General features: G+C 39.1%; 1 protein-coding gene across 1 annotated transcript in view; it reads left to right on the forward strand.

Moving 5' to 3' along the window:
• Positions 1–16,575, forward strand: part of LOC137287174 (B-cell receptor CD22-like) — a 129,368-nt gene that overhangs the window by 26,379 nt on the left and 86,414 nt on the right. Inside the window, exons 2-3 of the mRNA XM_067819347.1 lie at positions 899–965; positions 1,394–1,729. Coding sequence (XP_067675448.1) covers positions 905–965; positions 1,394–1,729 — 397 coding nt within the window. The 5' untranslated portion in view covers positions 899–904. The remainder of the gene's footprint in view (positions 1–898; positions 966–1,393; positions 1,730–16,575) is intronic.

The following is a 16,575-nucleotide window of genomic DNA, read 5'->3' on the forward strand; positions in this document are numbered from 1 at the left end:
TATCTGAATGGTAATGTATTGGTTGTACCCGTTATAATTAATAATGAATTTTGGTATGAATTATTATTTCATGATACTAATACCCGTGATTCAGGTGAATATGAGATAGAGTTAGCAGAAAACATGCCACTGATCCAATAAGCTCCAATAAGGATTCGTCAGAGATGAGGTGATGATTGTACTTCACGACACGGTGAGTTTTGTATCCCACCTGGCAGAGTTATCAAGAACAGGGAACTCGTTTTGTGTGAGAGCAGTTGCGATCCCACAAAGGAGGAAGCTTGCACACTGCATCTATTAGCAGCCTCTTTCTCCCTCATTGGGGTTGTGACAGCAGCGGGCATTTTGCCAAAATGTTTCAGTGTGTAGCTATCTGTTTAGCTTAAGACTATTATTAGCAAGTGTGGCAATACATTTAATATTTAGCCCTTAGCCATAAAGAGTGAATGATTTCTAAACTATTTGACGATATTTGTGAAATTTTGCACATACATCGAATGATGATCTATCATCATTCCAACAATATATTTTTACTCCCACAGGGGTATTTGATTGTAGAAATATCACTTGTAAGGCACATGGTCTTGTTCCCCTGTTGTGAATACATTTTTACAATAACAGAGTCAGTTTAACTATCTGGTGCTCTCTGGCATCCCTGTCTTCTGAATCTGGTATATCACCCTGCTTTAGAAGTTTCTGAAAGTCAAATTGGGCAGAGAATGCAAGCACGCTCTGTAATCATGTTTTTGACTATGACAGATGAGTCATTTACGTTGTGAAACCTTTACACAAAAAACTTTCATTTCTGTACTTCTCATGTACTTGACATTCAAATCTCTATTGATTTTCTTACTTTCTCGCCTATATGAAAGTACATTTTTCATTTTGTCACTTTCAGAGATAAATGCACCTCACTATGGAACAAAACTGCATCAAACTGATTGTTGGTGTTTTGGGAATCATTGGTAAGTGACATGTTTATTTTGTTATCATTTCTTAGTAAACATTGTACACAGGGCCACCAAATGTGGTATACATGTGTTTTCAGGACAAATGTCATTGTGGACGTAAAGAAACCAGATAGGAACAGTGGAGGGGGATGTTGATGATTATGTCTTTTGGTTTTTGTTAGATCATAGGGAATTTTTGTTAAAGTCCAAGAGGTAGGCTAATACAGTGGTTAGTAGCTGTGTAATTTTGTTTGATGAATATCATGTATGATCAGTTGCTATGAAAAAATATGTAATAAGAATAAATTTTCATTAGCTCCCATGACAAACCTTAGGCCTACTTACATCAATTATCCAGATATTTGAAAAAACTGAGGCATAGAGGAGTTTATGTCTGTGTATTGTTTCCAAGCAAACTAAGTTCCTAAAACCTTTTTCTACAGATGTACAGTCCCAGTTGGCCAGTCCTGTGTTAGTGAGGGAGTCTGAGACAGCCAGCTTCAGGTGGCGACTACCTGCTGCATCAGGGAGTTTCACTGCTGTGTATGTCATCAGTCCAGCTGGAGCTGCGGTACTGCAGGCCAACATAGCCAATTACCACCAGGTAGTGGGGAACTACACAACTCGTGTCACGTACACCGGGAACCTAACTGCTGACCCCAAGGTCATGGCCTTTGACCTCCGCAGTGTTGTCAGGTCTGATGCTGGGAACTACACCTGTGGGAAGAATGGAATAACTGACATCATACCTCAGTGTGGACAGAAGCTGGTTGTTCTAGGTAAGTGTTATATCCGTACTAAGAAAAACAAATTAGATCATGTACTATTTACATAACAAAAGATGTTCTTTGTAGGTAAGCATTTTTTGTAGAAATATTTGCAACAGCATCATTCAAATTGTTACCTGAGGGTGTTACTCCCTAGGTAATCTGTCTTCCCATAAGCCATTCGCTTAGTATACAGAGAGAATGTCTCAAGTCAACAGTGGGGCCCAGAATTGTGCACTACTCAATGGACAACTAACAAAATAGAACTCTTGACCGTTTTGGCTACTCCCCCCACTAAACAATGTCCTACTTCATACAAAAATGACTCATATAATATCTTAATAATTAGTTTCCTTCATTAGTCCCTTTCCATAACTTGTTTTGGTACCATCAAATTCTTCCAGTATAAAAGAACTTCATTATATAGATTTAAGCCTTCCATCAATCAACCATTGACATATCTAACTTTTACTTCAGACTGGTATGTGCAAGAAAATACATAATCAAACCATTTCAGATTTTATGCTTGTCTCTCTGTTGACAAACTGACCATTTATACGGTGAATGTGCACCCACCTAATTGTGATCACCTGATAGTTATGTGTAATCACAAGATTTGAGCAAACATGACAATTCTTTGGGGTATTCCAGGTCATCTACTTAAGTATGTAGCCTTTGTCAGTAATACTATTGACAACCATGCTGGGAAAAGTCCATTCAAACCTCCCAGTGTGAAAAGGTTGACTCATAGCCCAGCCATATAGATAATATCTCGATGCTAGTAGGGTGTATGATTTGCTGGTTTATTCGAGTCATAGCCTACCACATATTTATAGTTGGCTTTTGTGTTTCGTTTAGCAGCCATTGAAATTCCACCTCAAAGAGCTTTCTTGATAAACAGGTGCATATTGTAATCCGTGAACACTTTCAACAGTACATTGATCATTTTTAACAAGGCATCCCATGAAAGACTTGCGCTTGAGAAATACCAAGTTGGGTCTAAGCCATTCTGTTTCAAACATGTTTTTCTGAAAATCTGAAATACATCGGCCACCAACAGTATGTCAGTTTTCAAGTAGATATCTTGAAAATTCTGTCCCACACGTTGCAGGCATGCTCCTAATCATCTTATGATATGTTCTACTTGGCTAAGCTACTATAAAATGATTCGATGGGAGGTAATTTCGTTTCTGTGAATCTGGTCCAATCATCCATGTATTCATGGAGGGTTCATGCCCTTATTTAACAATAGTTGAGTTGATGTGGTGAGTTAACTTGTTAAATAGCCTGCATGTTGAGGTGGGCAGTGTAACACGAAACTTATGAAATGCCACAGCAACTTGTGTCATTTTGGGATTGACTCTAAGCTTCAAGTGACATGTATTGTGAGCGCTGCCTTGGTATTGACCCATGACATGACATTGATCTCTCATGTGGCAGTGAGTGCTGTTGTGAGCTTGCCAGTCATTTTGAGTTGTGCACATTGGGATGATGGGTTATGCTTTTCAACAAGCCGATCTGACTGCTAGGATGAAATGCATAAGGCTATAGCTGAGGCATTTGAGCACCGATTTTGCATTCCACTCAACTTCGAACTCCTAGAGGGTCACATGCCATTTCACCAAGCTACCCTGGACAATAGGCTGGAATATGAACTCTGCCACTCTCACAGCAGTTATACAATCGACAATATTTCAGTGGAGTTTGACGAAGTAATGAATTCAGAAATTTGTAGACAAATTCACAACCACTCATCGGAAGATTAGTCTGAATGTATCCGCATGATTGATTAAGGGTGCTTTGATTATTCCAGTGGAAGAATTTTCATTGTTTCAAAGAGTAAACAAAAAATATTGGAACCCCAAGATTATCAAGGTGGAAGCGACCATTGAGGATGTGCCCAATCATTTTTTTAGCCATGGCATTAGCGCCCATCAACTATTGGAGGAGATAAAAAAAATTACAGGCAATCAAACACCGACCGGAAATCAATGTGACCGTCAAGGATCTCAGTCTCCCCATTACCTAACAGCCAAATACGCGTTGTTGGACATTGAGAAAGACCAGATGACTGCTCAGCAAAATCAAGCTTATGCATTTAATCTGCTAACCTTTATATATAAAAACCATAACAGTTTTTGAAATTCTAGTTCTGCTTTACCTGACATTCATATCATTCTGTTTGGGTTATGCCAGATTTTTAGTATCCTGAAACTGATAGATATATTATGCAGTTGGACAACATGCTTCAACAGATGATATCAGATGAGGAGGGAGGTGTGTCTCCATATGTCGTGGATAAACAAGAAGATTCATGGCCCTTACTGTGGATGGGAAGGAGAAGCAATACTTGGGTGAAAATATATAAAATGTACACAAGATTCAGATCCTGATTTTCTACTGAAATGACGAAAACCATAGTGATCGCTATAACGCAATTGTACACTGTTATAGATTCGTCTCTGTTTCCCGTTTCATCGGAATGTCGACTTCATTTGTGTGAAGATCTCAATGTGGATCTGTTTATTGGTCATGAGTTGAACACCCTCAGTTGCGAGGTTATCAATACAGTATGTTCTTAGCTCCTGTCAAGTAAAGTATTGTCAGTTTAAACATAAATATCCAACTAATGATATACAAGATGGGAAACGATGGAGTCAACCTCACCACCAAAGGAAAAGGCCCCCAAAGTGATTGATATTGAAATGAAGGAACCCAAGAATTTAAAAATATTAGCCGCCAGTAAAAATGTTCACAGACATATGCATTGACAACGCACAGGATATGCTGCTAGTGAATGTGCATAGGCTGCCAAGGCATGGTGCATACCCAACATGGCCATCCTCTGGGCCGGGACCCATGATTGTGAAGTTTGTCAGAATGACGGACAGACAAAACATATTCAGTGCAAGTCTCAAGAAATTCATGGTGCTAAAAATCAGAAGAAATCTGTTCGAACTGATCTCCCGGTAAAACTTAAAAATTTAGGAGCAAACATGTCTCAAAAGGAAAAAATCTGTGTGCAAGTCACAAGGTCCAAACCCGTATTCGTGAGAGAGGTATTGAAGTTGTGTTACAGTACCGACATGACAAGGACTCTCTGTGGGAAGATATCAAGTTGGAGGAACCATTCCCCCTTTAACATGCTACCCTCTGCAGTTCTTTAAAGACTAGAACTGTGCTGGTTTCCCCATGCAACTGCAGTCACAAGCAATCTGTGTGGCAAATACTAGAATTGACTTGCTAATGCCATAGAAACATTCCATGCTCGAATTATTCACTCATGTTACAAATAGTAGTTAAATGACCAGAGCATTTTTTCTTGAAATCAGCTGTTTGGGAGGATTTGCCCCTTCTGTTTATGCAAGCAATGTACAGAGCTAAGATGACTTGCAGCAGAACGCTGCGCGGTATTGAGTTTCCCCGTGTTGTTTACATCTGAATCTCATTTTGACTTGCACTCCTTGCCTTAGACTTGGCATTTAATATTAATCCATTTAAATGAGAATACCAAAGGCAGTTTTACTTGGACAAGAGCACCAACAGGATGTAATTACTCTTTTTTCTATTTTTCAGCTATGTGTGGTGCACGAAAAGTATGTGTATGTGTTGCTAGAAGCTTTTGATTTTCTCTACTTGAGTTTAGATAATCGCTAATAACTTACATTCTTGATCCTTAAACTGTCGAGGGCTTGGGGATTTAAAGAAGAGGAGGGACATATTTAACTTCCTACATTAAAAAAATGTTCCTTATGCTTTTTGCAAAGGTACACACTTAACTTTTGAGGAGAAAAAATAAATAAGATCTATGTGGAGCTCTGACATTAGTCTTAACTGTTATTCTAGGCAATCAAGAGGTGTAGCTCTACTATTGAATAGTAACAAAGTATTCAAGATTCATAATGTATAAGATGATTGGCAATTTTTTACTGATTGACATAACATCTGTTGGAACTGTTAGTGGCCCAAACAGTGATACACCTACAAAATGATATTGACAAAATTCAAGGGATAGGGAAATGTCTGTAATGCATTAGGTGGAGACTTTAATCTGGTGCTTGATCCTGATAAAGATACTAACAATTACCAAAATATACACAACCCCAATGTCAGAGAACAACTACTAGAATTCATAGGAGAACTAAACCTGATCAACGTTTGGTTAGAAAAAGGGGCATGAAAATGAAAATGAAAATTAGGGGCAAATCTATAGCATACTCTTCATTTACAAAAAAGCGTATGACTAGGAAAGGAAATCATTTAACTGCAGAAATTGAACAATTATGATGAAAATACTGCTACTGATTTAGAAACTAAGAAAAATGAATTACAACAATTACAATAGAAACTATATTAGCAAAAATATGAAAGAAATCAAAACAAGAGATGGGACTGTACTAAATGATACCAAAATCTGTATTCTTCCAAAGATCATCTTATCAAGGATATTAATCTTGATGAACTACTCACAGAACATGCACATAACATGACGCTCCTATATGTAAGCAAACTGACTCTGATCTTATTGAAGGTCTTTTTCCGAAGAATGAGTTGTTAATAATTCTTAAAAGATATAAGTATAATAAAAGTCCAGGTTAGATGGTTTTTCCAGTGAATTTTTAAAAATGCTTTAGATTTATCTGGGCGACTTCGATCAATTAACCATAGTTATGAAACTGGAAATTTGTCAATCACCTAGAAACAAGGCATTATCACTTGTATTCCCAAAAATAAAAAACCTACGCAATTCATTAAAAATTGGCATCCTATTACCCTATTAAATTCTCTATATAAGCTACTATCCTCAGTGATAGCAGATAGATTTAAAAAAAGTATTGCCTCACATCATTAGTTAAGACCAAACTGGTTTCATGTCTGGAAGATACATTGGTGATAACGTATGCTTGATATGGGCTACTTTTATATGCAGAATCTAACCAAATTCCAAGTATGCTTCTTTTAGTTGCTTCAATAAAGCTTTCGACTCTGTCTCTTGGTCTTTAATTTCCAAAACTTTGATTTTTTTTCAGATTTGATGAAAGCGTCTGTAAATGGATTTCTATACTCTATAAAGATATCAAGTAGAGCCTAATCACAAATGGAAGTATGTCACCCTGGATACCAGTCGGTCATTCCATTTCCCCGTATATTTTTCTCCTGTGTGCTGAAATTCTTGCCATCCTTGTCAGTAAAAATAAAGATATTCAAGGTTTAACTATCGATGATAGACAGGAGAAGAGATGAGTGGTGACCTAGTGCTAGCATCTAAGCCCCTCCTCGTCCACTCCGGTCTCTATCTCTTCACCTGTTAGCTTCCTCTACCGGCTTGGATCAGGTAGTCCACAGGTGTAACCCAGCAGCATCAACCATTAGCTTTGGTGGTGCTATTGAAGTGGAAACCCACACCAAACCCAGCTCCAAAAGACAAAAACTCACTTTCGACCTGGTGATCTCCACCGGTAAATCGCCCACCGAGACCAAAGCGGTACAGTTACTGGTACATATCATGCCCATGTATCAGACACTATGCAATGCTCACTCGAAACCTGTGCACAAGCCAGCCACCTTCCCGGAGACACTTGCCCAAGCCGTCAAAAACTGTTCACTCAGCCTAATGAACATACATTTACAGCTGCTACAAGCGACAGCTGCTACAACGACAGCAAGCGTCCACTGACGATCGCATCAAGCAGCTCGAAGACTTCCCATCGATATTGTAAATGGATGAAACTCATCACCAGACCATCAACACTGCCATCTCTGCCATTATCTCCAGGGAGGAAACGAGCACTCACGCCCGCCTCAACACCCGCCTCACGGAACTTGAAAAGAGCTGTGACAACCAGGACCCATTTGCCTTGCAAAACTTTATCCAAGGCGCATCACGTAGCCAATCGCGGTCATGCTCCAGAAGCAAAACTCCCGCCGTTGCCAAAACAAGAACCACCCACCCCAATCATGGCAACCACCCCATCACCGACCCATCGACAAAGGACACCGCAATCCCTAGAGGCTCAAATCCAGCTCGGACGTCCTTTTAGCCCTTGCCATCTTACAGAGGAACCTTGATCTGAATAATTCTTCAGACCTTGCCTGTGATATTGCTTTCATTAACATTAACAATAATACCAATAAAAATTTGGAAAATTATCAGAATTTTGATTTTAATCTATCGGATTACCAACTAAGTGATCAACAAATTAGTATTCTCAACAAGGGCTTAACCTTCAGCCCCACACCAGCTAGATGTGATAAAAGTCAGTCCTATTCGGACTTAAAGGTACTCATCAGACGCATGAAAATTGCACACTATTTTCATGACATTCCTTCACACGATAGATCAGAACTTGACATTAAATTTGGTCCCAAAAGCAAATGGAAACCGCCCTACAGTTACGACCCCAGCCCTGAGTCTTTCTTCAAGGCAGTCACGAGTGATTTCCTAGTGAAACACCAGATTCCACCGATGGAATGTTACCAAACTTGAACTCTCTGCACAACAGCTTAAAAACAACAACGACATAGTTATTGAAAAAGCTGATAAGGGCTCAGCTGTAGTCCTTCAAAATACTGGTGACTACATTACCAAAGCACTCAGACAACTGTCTGATGAACGCTTCTACACCAAACTACAAGAAGATCCCACACAGTCCTTCTGTAATGAAGTGTCTAAAGAACTAACTAATATCTTCCTTAAAGAAGAAATTAGCCAAAAATGCCTTACAGGTCTCCTACCTAAGGACGCCCCTTCATCAGTGGCAACAACACGGTCACCGAGAAAATCAGCAGCTTCGTAGACGAACCAATTAAACAGTTCGTCACCAAATACCCTAGCTACACTTTATTCAAAGGCTGGAGTCCTACACAGTTGATAACAATAAGGACTCCCTCCTAGTTACAATGGATGTCACATCACTCTACACCAATATCCTCAACGGGGAAGGTCTCAGATCAGTTGCGAAAGCAATCAGGAGACATCAACCTGACTGGTTAATACAACCAACCTGGTGAGTCTGCTCAATCTCCTCAAACTAGTTCTACTCAGGAACAATTTCATATTCAACGGCACTCATTACCTGCAAGTAGGTGGTACCGCAATAGGGACCAAACTAGCCCCGTCTAATGCTAACATCTATATGGGTGAACTAGAAGAAACACTTCTAGCTAACTATCCAGACAAACTGGACTTGTACGTCAAATTCATCTGGACACTGGGCACTGACAGACTCGAGAAATTTCTCGACTACCTCAATTCTGTGCACCCTTCCATTAAATTCACTGCTGAATTTTCACGCCAAAAGGTCACTTTTCTAGACACCTGGGCCTCAAATGAGAACAAACTCCGAACCTTGGAGTTCTCTCTTTATTGCAAACCCACAGACACTCACTCTTATTCGCTGTACACCTCATGCCACCCCAGACATGTGAAAACTAAAGGCCCTTACAGCCAATTCCTCCACCTCCGGAGAATCTGCTCCACTCAGGCGGGATATGAGAAACACAGTCTTAATCACATTAGGTACTACCTTAAACATGGATATCCCCACTTTGTCATACAGCAAAACAAACTTAAGTTGGATTCGAAATCTAGGAGAGATCATCTCCACACTGGGACCAAGGCACCAGCTTCACACCCGAAACCAGTGCTAGTTTGCAACTACAACCCTATGAACCTAGAGCTTAAAAGGATTATCCAGAAACGCTGGCATCTACTCTGCGGTTTGGAAACCTGCAATCAAATTTTCCCCTCTCTACCAATCACGGCCTCTCGACGCAACAAATGTCTGAAAGACATCCTAGTCAGAGCCGCCATCACCTACCCACTTCCACCTCCTCAGGTTGCGGGCAAATCGGTCCAGTTCATTGATGATCCATGTCATGATCATTCGTGCAAAGTCTGCACAAATATCAAGTCTAGCAGGTACTTTTATAGTACCCACACGGGCTTGGGGGTACAGGACCTGTAAGCACCACTGCCAAAGTCACAATGTGGTGTACTTACTCACTTGCAATTCATGCAAGAAACAATATGTTGGTGACTGTCTGAACACTTTGCAGACATCACACACAAGGAAGACAAACGCGTAGTTCACCATTTCAATCTCCCAAACCACCACAAGCGTGACTTACGATACACTATTATCACTCAACTCAAGGCACACCCTGAGCGGGAGACCACCACTAAACTCCGGCACTCTATGGAACTTAAGTGGATTTTTTAGCGCCACATGTTCAGTCCGCAAGGTTTCAATGATAAAATTGTTGGTTGAAATTCCCCGTTTTTCATACCAATCTACTGTTGATAGAGACTACTTAATTGCTTAATATGGAGATGATACAGAGGTCCTTCAAGGTTTCCATAGACACTCTTGACATTTTGTGAATATTTCTGGATTACGAATAAATTTTGGAAAGTCACAAGTTATATGGATAGGATCAAAATGGAGAGCTGGCAACGTCAAATTTAGACCAGACCTAAACCTTGAATGGAACCCAGAAACCTTTAAAATTCTAGGCATAGTCTTTTCAACTAATATTGTGATAGAATGATTAGACTAAACTTTGAAAGCAAAATCTTCAAAATCAAACAAACTACACTGAAAGGCACAAGAAACGTCGTTAGTAAACGTGGTGCTAACTGGGATAATTTTACACACCATATTTATGAGGACCAAGGCTAAATGAAAAGACAACAAACTGTTATTGGATAATCTATAGTTTAATATTGCATTTCTGGTTACTTGAAACATCGTAATCATCGATGACATCACTGAAGGGAGTGAGAGTCTATACCGTATGTGACCACCATTGGCAGTGACAACTGCAGCGCACCTCCTGACCATGGAGTGGATGAGAAGATTCACAAAGGCCTTAGGAATTTGTGCCCACACTCTCAGGAACTCTGCCAGTAGTTGGTTTCCAGTTGTCGGACGTGGTCTGACGTCATTGAGGCGTCTTTGGATCTCATCCCACAAATGCTCAATAGGGTTTCGCCAAACCCTAATCCTCCCATCGGCTACGGACACACAATATCGACTTTCATCCGAGAAGATCACTCTTCTCCAACATTTCTGATGCCAGTGTTGATGCAGTAGTGCCCAGTTTAGAAGTTCATGTTGGTGACGTTGTGTAAGAACTGAACCATGGGCAGGACGTCTACAAAACAGCTGGCTGGCTTCAAGACATCGCCAAATTGTACGGTCGCTGATTGCTCTTTGATGGATGCCGATGGTGCCTTACTAAGAGCTGTGTCTGTTGCCCTACTGAAGTGATCTTGCACGTGTGGACGGACAATTTGACAGTCTTGTCGTTATGTGGTTACCTGGGGATGACCACTGTGTGGAAGGTCATCTGTGCTGTTAGTGGCGTGGAATTGCTCTCTGAGATGTTCAGTCATTCTAACAGAATAGTTGGAATCAATGGCGATGACAGAAGCGTGTTGCCCAGCATGAAGACGTCCGATGGCCTGTTGACGTTGATCTCTTGTTAACCGTGGCCTAGCTGCTGTAGTCAGGAAACTACTGATGTGTGAGCAATCAGGGTGGCAATTTATACCCTGGATGCACATGGGATGCACTTTCAATGTTGAGTTTGGGTGAAATGATCCTTGTCCAAAAACAGTGAAAAGTAATCAAATTTTCAAGGGAAATGTTTTTGGACAAAACTTTACCTTTTTCACTTTACATAATGTTTCATAAATGTTGGTTGATATTATCAAGTGAAAAACAGTTGACCTTGCTATGTCATTGATATAAATTTCATGAACTGAAAACTACGATGTTTCTTTTTGCCTTTCAGTATATTAAAAGATGGATGAAAAGAAGAATAACACTATTAAGCAAGACTGCTGTAATGAAATTAATGCTCATTTAAAAATCAACTTCCTTTTCATTACACTCCCAAATCCACCTGACAGATTCCTTAGAAAGTTGAATAATATTCTTTTCAGGTTCATTTGGGGTAATAAACCAGACAGAATATAGAGAACAGTTGTTTGTAAACCTATATCCCAAGGGGGACTTGGTATGATAGATATATTTGCATATGTTGACTCTTTGAAAATTATCTGGATGAAGAAACTACTAATTGTTGACTCTGAAAAGAAATGAAAAACTTTCTTGATTAATGTGAATCGTGACTTTTCTGATATACGCCTTCTTCGAAGTGACTTTCCCTTAACGCTTGCTAGAAAAACTCAAAAGCACTTCTGAAACGATTGTCGCATTGCCTTTTCCAAGTACAGCAACAAGATAAAACCAAATAACTATGAAGAGTTTGTAAGAGATCCCCTGCTATACATCCCAAATATTACTATAAATAGCAAATGAATTAATAATTAAAACTTCTATGTTAAGTATATATGCAGTATTTATTGCCTGCTCAATACTGAGGGCATCTTTATGACATTGCAACAATGCCGTAACAACTACTTCCCAATCAATTCCTTGATTTTTAAAGCATTATAAGGGTAGTTAGCAAATACCTCAAACACTTAAGCATTAAAAATGTCCCTGACTTGAAATAACAAACAATACAAATACGAGGGGATGTTTTGAGCCTTGCATAGAAAAACACAAAATATTGGTGTGAACCACATTTATTTTTCAACATAGTCCCCTTGTGAGTCAAGACACTTGTTCCATCTTTTCTGCCAATCGCTGATGCCATCTCTGTAGAAGGTGCCATTTTGGTCCTCAAACCAAGCCTCAGTAGCAGCAATAAGCTCATTATCATCCTGAAATCTATGACCAAGCAAGTGTTTCTTGAGATTTGGGAACAGATGGTAATCACTTGGTGCCAGGTCTGGAGAGTAGGTGGGATGCGGCAAGATTTCGTACCCACATTCCAGGACACCAGCGGCTGCAACACGAGAGATGTGTACTGCAGCATTGTCTTGATGTAGAAGAATACCACATCTGATCTTGCCCCGGCGCTTCTCCTTGATTGACTGTCGCACTTGCCTCAACAATTTAGCGTAATATTCCCCATTCATTGTTCTTCCTTTTGGTAAGTAATCTATGTGGATGACGCCTATGCTATCCCAGAAGACTGTCGCCATTACCTTCTGCACTGATCTGGAGGCTTTGAACTTTTTGGTCCTGGGAGAAGTGACATATTTCCATTCCATGGATTCTTGTTTGCTCTCAGAATCATAGTGGTGGATCCAGGTTTCATCACAGGTTACAAGCCTAAAGTGAAAATCTTCTGGATTCTTGTTGTATCTGGTTATCATAGAGCTTATGGTGATACTTGTTTGCTTCATTTCATCTGTAAGCATTCTTGGCACCCATCTTGCGCACACCTTAGACATGACGAGATGTTCATGAAGAATTGTCTCGATGGATCCGTGTGAAATGCCTGTGGTCTCCTCTAACTCGTGGGGTGTGATTTGACGATTTTCCAGCACAAGTCTATGCACTTTGTCAATGTTTTCCTGACTAGTGCTTGTTGTTGGGCGACCTGGACAGGGGTCATCTTCAAGACTGTCTCTTCCATACTTAAATTCATTGACCCATTGTTTGATGGTAGCAGATGAAGGGGAAGACTTCCCATAAACTGCTGAAAGCCTTTCTTCAATGTTCTTTGCCAAGTTTCCTTCAAGAACTGAAAACTTAATTACTGCTCTGTACTCAATTTTAGTCTCTTTCTGTCAATGTGAGCTGTTCAATAACTTCTGAGAGTAGGATACCAAAATATATCACATCAGCTACACCCCAAGGTTCAATGTCGTACCATAGGCTGTGACACCTGGGTCTGAAAAATGCTCAAGGCTCAAAACTTATTGACATCCCCTCGTATATACATAAACAATAATTTTTCATGTAATAAAGGCTCAAAGAAAAACTACTCTGTAATAATTCAGGCTGAAGATACTTTAAAAGTCACTGAAAAGTGGGAAGAAGAACTTCTAATCAACATGAACTGGCCTAGCCTATTTACAAGAGCTCACAAAACTGCTCCAGACCCTAAGCTTAGATCGTTCAAGCTCGGACTACTCCACCAAATTCTACCTGACAATACCTGTTTACACAGGATGCACATTGTTGACAACTGTTTGTGCATTTTTTGCAAGGCTGAACCAGAATCTATCCAACATCTCTTTTGCGACTGTACGGCAAGCAGAATATTTTGGAAAAAATTTCACAATGGATTGAATCAAAGTGTCTCAATGCTGGCCGAATACATTTTATCCATTTTGGCTCTACTCAAAATTTTCAATCTGATGATATCTTTGATTTAGCTCATTAAGCCAGAGAGCCACTCCACTGCTCAACACCTGGAACCCCGTGCTGATTGCCTGGCTAGCTTTGGCGAGACTAATTAGTGCCATTCACACCTGATTTCCCTGGCAGGTTTCGAAGATTACGGAAACTGTCTCATCATACGAGCAAGTCCTGATTGTTTAATTGTTTAATTGTGTTGTAAAGATATGTGTTCAAAGAAAACAGGTGTGAATACTTATCATAACTTTTTGCGTAATTTTATTGCTTATAGACTTTGTATACCTTTGGTTGCATGTACATATGTTTTTCCTTAACATATATATGTATGTACTCTTTGTATGTAAGACATTATACAAACAATTGTCCCTCTCATATCATTGTGTGAGGTAAGATTGTACAAGGCATCTATGCCAATGGCAGTAAAGAAGAATTTACGCACATGCTTAATAATCTTCTATGAAAGATGCATTTTCACTGATACATTGCTAGTGTATACTGAATATTTTAAGGGAAGTACTAATAAGCTAGTTTGTGACTTACATGGAACAGATTCACATTTTGTCTGTTTGGTTCATCTAGACTTAATACAGAAAAATCTACATGCATGTATACATATTGTATAATTCTATTCCTTGCACATGTAAGACAAAGGGTCATGGGATGGGCATAATCCCATAATCAAAATTACCGAATAGAACGTTTGGCATCTCAACTGTTCAATATAGTGGCTGATTTGTTATCTATGACCAATCGTATCATGAGATACCTGTCACAGAGGAAATGACAGGTGATGGGGTGTGGGCTAAACTTCTGAAGAGCATGTTTGGTCACTAGACTGATTATTGACTAGATCGTTGCCCAATCCATATGCTGGATTAGGTATCGTGAATGACATAATCGTAAGGATGCATGAAATGTACACACAGGACTAACAAGTTCTATGGCGAGTTTATTTTTCCTTAAAGCACTCGGAGTGCTACAATACACTACATTATTACCCTGGATAACCCAATCCAACATTGAGTAGAGAGAGTATTTATTTGCATATACATTTTGTTCACCCTACTAGTACATCAAACATAATGGCTTGCTGAACATTTCAATATAATCTGGACATTGTTACAAATCAATATCAGAATTCAAAAAGTGACACACTACTGATTTTTTATAATGTATACAAATGAGGTGAATCCCCCAAATATTTATGAAGATGGGCATTGATAATGGACGTGACGTGTCCAGTGATATAACAGTGCATTTGTTTGTTTTACACTTGTCACAGGACAAAACTTTAACTGGACATGCATTCTGCCAGAGGTGTTATTTCGAGGTTGAAAGATCTCATTACTATTGTCTGATTGAATGATTAAACGTATGTGTATCAATTGCGTATTTTTATATATAATCCTCCTTTTATTGACGATGGATCTGATACATGTGATAATTACACTGGATCAGGGCCCGCTTGCACAGAGCAGTCTTAGTTACAGTCAATCTGAGGCCCCTACAATCAACTTTACAATCACCATACAATTGTCCTAATCCACTTGCACAAAGACAATCTTAAGATAGCATGGATTTAAGATTGCGATCTTAACTAAGATCGAACTCTCCAACGTTGGAAATAGAAATTTCTTAAACTCGACTCCTGTCTACAGTTTTCTGCAAATGTGCATAGCATGCTGCGCAAATAAAACGTGGAACTGGTTACTGCACATTACTGACATTCCTTCCTTAATTGCACCTTGCAGAATTTTCATCGAAACAAAAACAAAACCAAGAAACACACAAATCTTTGAAGGAAATGAGATAACCTGGAAGAAGGAACTGATAACATGGAAGAGGTAAATGATATAATAATCACTCGTACCTCGTGGGTTATTCTCTAATTTTTCTACATTCTAACATGATTTATGAACTAAGGAAGTGATACTACAACCACAGAAAAGTCATGTTTTATGAAAATATTGAAATTCAAATAAATACATTAACAAATTTGGGTCTTGAGTTATTGACCTAATAATCATAGAAATTAACAGATAACAAATAAATAAAATCTCCTTATGATATAACACCTAAATGAACCATGATTTGTCAGTGGCTGTCAATGAAACATAGTTTGGCATCTGGTTGGTGTTATTTGGAGTTAATCCCAAATATATCACACAATGATTAGATTTGTTAAGATATGAAAGGGTGACATGACTGCGGAAGTGTTGTGGAAATTGCGAGACGAGGGAATATGAAAACGATATTATTCTGTGTGTGTTGTTAAATGCTTATCTACAGTATGTTAATTACTTTACGATATTTTGTTTATGATTATTTTTTCTTTTTGTTAAAAAACTTTTTACGCAAATTTCACATACTTCAGCAAGTGTATTTTTCCTGTTTGGAGAATACTTGTATTATATTTAAAGTGCATAGACTAAAACTCTTGTCTCTCGTCAGATTTAATTTTAGATTTTAGAATTAGAGGAAAAAAATACATAATTGTGTACGTTATCCAAATGTTATGTAGATTAATTTAATGATAAGCTAAGACAAAATCATTGACCGAAAAGAAATATATGTGGAGATCTGTGCTGTCACAACAGAACATGCATTGTATTTGGGCAGGGCAGTTTTTACGGC

Source organism: Haliotis asinina, chromosome 1, assembly GCF_037392515.1.
Source record: "Haliotis asinina isolate JCU_RB_2024 chromosome 1, JCU_Hal_asi_v2, whole genome shotgun sequence".
NCBI lineage: Eukaryota > Metazoa > Mollusca > Gastropoda > Lepetellida > Haliotidae > Haliotis > Haliotis asinina.